We start from the raw sequence: 6,532 nt of genomic DNA on the forward strand, positions 1-6,532 counted from the left end.
TCAGCAGGACTTCACCGTCCCTCCAGAAGATCCTCACCCCAGTACGGGGGACTTCGGTGTGACAGCACTTGTTGCATAAACATGTTGTTGCTCCCACTTGCTGCTGGAACAGCAGAGCAACGGCCAGAGGCTCCACCAAGACTCCACCCGCACCCTGCTCCTGCTTCCCCCAGTGACAGTGGCACGCTGCGGCACGCGGCAGCCCTGCCCCGCTGCTCGGTGGCCTCAGAGGACCAGAGGGGCACAGAAGGTCACTGCAGGTCACAGCACCACACCCCTCGGGAACACCCCACTCCCCAGCTGTCAGTGAAACCCCTCAGCAGTCAGGAAATTCCCAACACTGTGTGCCCCTCCTGGGAACCCGGGTGATTATGCACTGCCCCTCCCCTTGCCTGCTCCCTGCTCCACAGAGACTTCAGCTGGGGACGGGATATTTCTGTCACACAGCTTCAGAAATGCATTCCCAGAAGGACTCGAGACAGAGGCCTACTTACTTTTTGCAGACGTGCTGCGAGCCGCTGCGGTATTCGTGATCAAAGGCTGGCAGGATGAGCTGATGCCTCTTGAACTTGCTCTGCTCCATGCGGGTCAGGGCTGGTGTAGGAGGGTCCCGCCACTCGGGGCTGAAGACGATGAAGGAGAGAGGCTCACTGGAGTTCTCTAGCAGTTTCTAGTTCAACAAGAAAACGAGCAAATCTCAGCACTGGCTGAGCAATGACACATCTGGGGGCTCCTACAGGACGACACACTTCAGAGTGGTGCTGTGGCCGTCATCGTCCTGTGTCTCCTGCGTTCTGGCATGAGGGCAGGGGCGCCACGGGGAGAGCACTGGCTGCACGTACCTCGAAGTGAGAGACCATGGCATCCATCAGCTCCTCGCAGAACGGAGGATTTGCCTCAAAAGAGCCACTTATAGGCAAGAAATCCAGGCAGGGGCTGCATGGAAAAGGCAAAGATACCTATCAGAGAGGGCAGAATTCTAATCTTCACACCTTACAAAGCATCTGTGTCCTCAGACAGGTTAGTTGTCCCCTCGGGTGGCCCAAACTGCTGGCAGCACAGGGCTGGCCACTTCAGGATTGTCCCTGTGGCCCCCAAGGGACTGCTGGCTTCAGCCCCTGCTCAAGCACCCGGGCTCCTATGCTGCAGAAGGACAAGCGCCACAGCCCGGTGTCAGCCTGGGGCCAGAGCCCTCTGATGGGACTAATGGCACGCGCCCCGTGGCTTCACAGCCAGCCCGCGTCCTCGGGCAGGCCCGGAGCACAAACCCTCTGAGCACAGACTCCTTCACCCAACCACCTGCAACACAGACACGTCGGCCCATCCCGAGCCACAAATGCCCCCACAGAACCGCGGCAACAGCACCGGAGTGCAGGACTCACCCCCTGGATCCGAAATACCCGTCTGTATCCAAGAAGGCCGAACAGTACTGTTTAAAATAGCAATTCAGGGGCGAGGCAAAGCACTCGAAACTCACTCCGAAGAGCTTGTGGAGGGCTTCGAAGACATGCACGGGCAGTGCCCCTTGTAGGCCAGTCCCTTCGTACAGACCCACACCGAACATCATCTGGGGAGAGCAAAGCCCGGTGAGCCGTAAAAGCCTTGTCCCGCCGCTCCCTCCACTGACCAGTGCCCAGGGCCACACGTCCATGCACCCACTCCTCTAGGCACGCAGGGCCCCCTCGTCCTTTCTCAAATTCGTGTAGGTTCCCTGCATGTACCCAAGAACGCTCTTTAGATATTTCATCTGACTCAGGCCCCAAAACCCAACCATCAATTTTCACACACGCCCCCTCTGAACCTTCAACTGGTCCTCGGAGGCAAGAGCTACTGAAGGTTCCTTCCATAAAAATTTATCTTTACCCTCCCCGAGGTCTCCTGACAAGGCCACAATTGCTCCCCTCTCCTGGTCTGAGCTAAGCAGAACCACTGGGCAGTTCTGGTCAGTGGTTCTGACCACCACAGCCCTACCTCCGAGCACTGGGAGCAGACAACAGCCCCGGCCTGGGGCCCTCCCCCAGGGCAAAGACAAGCAGCTCAGCTCCCTGCTGTCACTGAGGCTTTCTGACGTACAACAGCCCTGATGGCCCAGTACCTGATATCGACGGAGAAGGCACCAAACCCTGGGCAGAAACTTTTCAAAGACAGAGTCGTCAATGCAGCTGTACCGGTAGAGGAGCCACTGGAAGAGAAAGGCCGGGCATGAGCAGGAGCAGAACCGACGGGGACAGGAGGGTCCTGTGCAGTGGGATGGGGCAGGGACCCTGCAGCAGGAGAGGCTTTCTGGAGGCCTGGCAGCACGTCTGCTCTCACTCCGACTGTGAACCCCGAGCTCTTCACTAGGGTGAACCAACGCACCAGAGCAGCAAGTGCCTCCCAGCCAGGGCTGCTGTGGCACGAGCGTGTTTGTGCAGCACCTCGTCAGCATTCCCCGAGCAGCCCAACCCTGACCGAGGTGGGAGTAGCTTTCCTCACTCCCTGCTGCTCCCCAGCAGCACGTGACAGCCCACATTGGGTCAGCGCCCACTGCCTCACGCCATCCCTCCCGCCGTGGGACAGGAAGAAATGAAACCTGCCCACTGGGGGCCGCAAGTCCCACGGGACGGGCAGGCAGCCCTCACCAGCTTGCTGAAGTAGTTGCGGCTCACTTTCACCATCTCCCCCTTGTATCGCACGCACACCACGTTGTTCTCCATGTGCATTTCCACGCTGGGGAGCGGAGGGGAGGGGATGGCCAGTCTCACTGGGTAACAGTACACCAGCCTGTCCTGGACCTCGGGAACTTCCATCTCGGCTATGGAGGATAAAAGGAAAGGTGGCCCGTCAGCACCCAAGGACACGTGGCACGGATCTTCCTTCTGCCTCAAAACACGCAACAGCAGCAGGGCTAAGAGCAGAGCGGTCCTCCCAGACCCCTGCGGTGGTGCCCTGTAGAACTTGGAGGCTCAGAGCTGATTCCCCAGATTAACTTCATTCCCCACCGGCAGAGCACAGAGAGGATCCATCTCGCAGCAGCACACCTGTGGACCCCAGCGCTGTGAGGCGTGTTCTAGGGGAGTGAAGCACTTCCCTGTTTGCTCCTCATCTCATTTCAGTTTGCCCCAAACTCATCCAGCACGCAGTAAATATTCTCAGGTCGTCAAGAATAGGAGGCAAAGGAATCTGCCCGTCACCCCACGGTCACCCCTTGTGGGCAGTGGATCAGCCCCAGCTCTGGCGGGACAGAGCAGAGCTCATGGGAAACACCAGCCAGGGGGAATCACGGATTCAAGCGGGTCAAGCAGTGGGGAAGGGGTCCGTCAGCTGTGCCCCAGAGCTCAGGAAAATGCAGAGCTAAAAGCATCATCAGGGAAACAAACTAAGGCCCTGTTCAGCCTGACCAGCTACTTAATCCTGACAAATCACACGTTTACAATATCTGGTATTACAGCTGAGAACAGAACCTGGTCACAGAATCACAGAGTGCTGGGGGTTGGATGGGACCCCGAAAGATCATCTGGTCCCAGTCCCCTGCAGAGCAGGGTCACCTAGGGCAGGTCCCACAGGAAGACATCCCGGTGGGGTCTGAAAATCTCCAGAGAAGGAGACTCCACACCCTCTCTGACAGCAGATACCGGTGACCGCTGGCCAGCTAGTGCTGACTCTCTGCAATCCCGGCCCGTGGCCTCAGGGCAGCCCCCCCAACAGACACCACTTGAGCAGAGGGCACACATAACACAGGCCAGAGTGCGTGCCTGCGAGTGGCCGCGCCGCAGCCCTACAGCCCCCAGAGCCGACTGCGTACCAGATATATTGTTCTCTTTGAGTATGGCAAGATGCTTCTCCCGGATCCGCTTGACGTATTCAAGGGATATGTAGTAAATTTTACTGCAGATGCCTTCCACCGAGTCCTTTGCTGCCGCCGACACGTGGGGCCCACACTGTTTGCGTAAGTGCTCCAGGCGGTCCTGTGGGGACACAGAACCAGAGACCCTCACACGACCCGCTTTTGTGCTCTTCGGGGCCGTGCACCACTCCCGCTCCCCAAAGCCGAGGAGAAGCAATCACAGCGTCCTCCAGAAGGACCCCGACATCCCCCACCCCTTCCGGGGCGGCACTGACCATGTAGTCCTCCTTAGAGGCAGAATGGTCCCGTCGCAGCCAGCTGAAGGTGTCCTCCACGTTCCACTTCACCACCTTCCTGCTGTCTGGTGAAGCACTCCTGCACCAAGCAGAGGAGCAGAACTGAACCACGGCTGCCAGGCAACACCTTCTGTCCCACTCCCATGGCCGACCCTGCAGCGAGGCCCTGCCCTGTCACCCCCTTCAGGCCTTGCCATGACAGGGACAACCACGTTCTCGCTCTCTCCAAAGCCAAGCATGGACGCAAGACGAGAGGCAGAGAAAGCACGTGGAACTGGTCCAATTTGATTTTGTCTCTCATTTCCAAATGCAGCCCTTGCCAGAAGCTCGTAACTGAGACAATCACCCCGTTCACCAAGTTTTCGCGCTCCCCACAAGGTTAGATCCCTCCGTTCTGCCCTGTAGCAGAACTCGTGAGAAAAACCACACAAGCTCTCCACGCTTGCTGCTCTTCAACAGCAGCGAGTGCCCCAGCACTCCTGGCTCTTCCTCAGAGATAAGTGAGAGGAGGCGTCCCGCGCCCAGCATTTCACAGATTGTCACTTGTCCCTCCACTCAACATTTTACTGCGACGCTACAGCTACTGCTGGTTTCCTTCTGTGCCTTCCTATCCCTGCTCTTCTTCAGCAAGATGATGACCCACCCTAGCACGGCGGGATGCGGCATCCCCTTCTGCAAGTCCCCACAACCTTTTTCAGTTTTCTGAACGGGACAAGAGGAACTCCCACCTGGATTCGATCAGCCGCTTCGCAGCCTCGGCGTACTTGAAGAGCAGTCTCTTGGCTTCCTCCCGGAACTTGATTCTGGATAACCTGAGGCAAGTTTAAATTCACGTGCATCAGCTCCACGGAGGCCAGACCCAGTCTCAGAGCTTCACGTCACCAGCACCCCGCCGCTTCACCAGCAAAAGCGAAACACAGAAGCCCAGAACCATGGCAGCTGGCTCACTGACCAGTGCAAAACACCCCGGCCAGGTGACCCAAGTTCCAGCAGTACCTGATGGGAATGTCGTTCATGATCTCTCGGAACATGGAAGGCGATACTACTGGCTCACAGTCACTCGGTAAAAGAGGATCTGTCCCTTTATCAACCACCTTCCTCTCCAACATCCAGCGATTAAAGGACTCCCTCGGAGGGTCGATTCCTGGAGAAGCACAGGAAAAGGATCTGATCGATTCGACCAGGAGCTGCACAGAGGTTCCGTAAGGATCGCCACGTCAGAATTCTGCCCAACGCGCCCACCACCAGCAGCGTGACAGCAAGTACAGCTGCCACACAGAGTGATCACAAGGACAGGACGGGCACAAAGCAGAAGGAAGGACACCACAGCATGGCAGGGCCGGTACAACAGACAAGGGGAGCCAACAGGAACGTACCTTCTCGCTGCTGGCAGAGCTCACGGTAATGCTGCCGCAGCTTGAGAATGAGCTGGGATCGAAGCAGCTCCACCTCGGGGTGTGGAGAAAGCACTTCAGAGGGTGCTCTCTGCTTAATCACTGCGTTTGTCTGAATATCCAGGTCCCAATACACTCTACGGCAGAAGCAAACCACAGAACGTTCAGGGTTGGAAGGGACCTCTAGAGACCATCTAGTCCAACCCAAACGTCATCAGGATGGCCAGATCGTTGGCTCGTTATCAAATGTTACTTCTAAAGATGGTTCCTTGGGCTGGTTCACCAGCCAGGAAACCGAACTACTGAGCCTCCTTGCACAGATATAGGAAGGTGTTATGTCCCTCAGGTTCCAATTCAACGACCCCTGGAAAACCAGGAGTCTCCAGCCTCCCACCGTGAAAAGAGCAGAAGAGAAATGGAGACAACTCACTCGGTTGGTCGCAGAAGAGCTGCCTGCTGCTTGTCTTCAGGTGAAACACACCACGCCTTCAAAACAGAGGTTCCTGGAATACTGGGAGAGCTGGGGACTGGCTGAGCCACTGGGTTCCCTGGGACATCGGCCTGAGCAGGAGAAAGACGAGTGACCGTCCCGCAGGGACAGGCAGAGGGGAAGGAGCCCAGTACACCCAGTGGCCCCACACCAGCACCCCGCCTCGGGGACCTCCGCAAAGTGCCAAATCATGTTGTGCCTCCTGGTGCCGTAAGTCAACATGGAAGTGCAAGCTGCCAGGCCTCAGTCACCGCCTGCGACCCCCCAACCCGCACCCTCTACCTCGGGCCCTACCAGAGAAACGAGAGCTCGGCAGGACCCGAGTCTGCCTCCACTTTTGTACTTCCCGAGCGCAAGCTGGGACCGCACGAGCTACGTTGGGGTGCCCCGACCTTGCAGAGTTCAGAAAAAAAGAGTTCCAAGCTCCAGACTCCCGAGGCTCCAGTCTGAACAACATCCTGAAGCTGATTCGCTTTGCAGCACCCCACCCACCTTGGCCTTTTTTACGCTGTTGCCACTGCTCGGT

General features: G+C 57.6%; 1 protein-coding gene across 1 annotated transcript in view; it reads right to left on the reverse strand.

Annotated features, from left to right (window-relative positions):
* Positions 1-6,525, reverse strand: part of PCIF1 (PDX1 C-terminal inhibiting factor 1) — a gene marked incomplete at both ends in the record, with an annotated part of 6,854 nt that extends 329 nt beyond the window's left edge. The window contains 12 exons of the mRNA XM_009873600.1: positions 495-670; positions 843-936; positions 1,383-1,567; positions 2,096-2,182; positions 2,622-2,794; positions 3,785-3,947; positions 4,102-4,201; positions 4,851-4,934; positions 5,119-5,266; positions 5,499-5,653; positions 5,947-6,077; positions 6,499-6,525. Of these exons, the coding sequence (XP_009871902.1) occupies positions 495-670; positions 843-936; positions 1,383-1,567; positions 2,096-2,182; positions 2,622-2,794; positions 3,785-3,947; positions 4,102-4,201; positions 4,851-4,934; positions 5,119-5,266; positions 5,499-5,653; positions 5,947-6,077; positions 6,499-6,525 (1,523 nt within the window). The remainder of the gene's footprint in view (positions 1-494; positions 671-842; positions 937-1,382; positions 1,568-2,095; positions 2,183-2,621; positions 2,795-3,784; positions 3,948-4,101; positions 4,202-4,850; positions 4,935-5,118; positions 5,267-5,498; positions 5,654-5,946; positions 6,078-6,498) is intronic.
* Positions 6,526-6,532: the final 7 nt, after the last annotated feature.

This window comes from Apaloderma vittatum, unplaced genomic scaffold, assembly GCF_000703405.1.
Source record: "Apaloderma vittatum isolate BGI_N311 unplaced genomic scaffold, ASM70340v1 scaffold30457, whole genome shotgun sequence".
NCBI lineage: Eukaryota > Metazoa > Chordata > Aves > Trogoniformes > Trogonidae > Apaloderma > Apaloderma vittatum.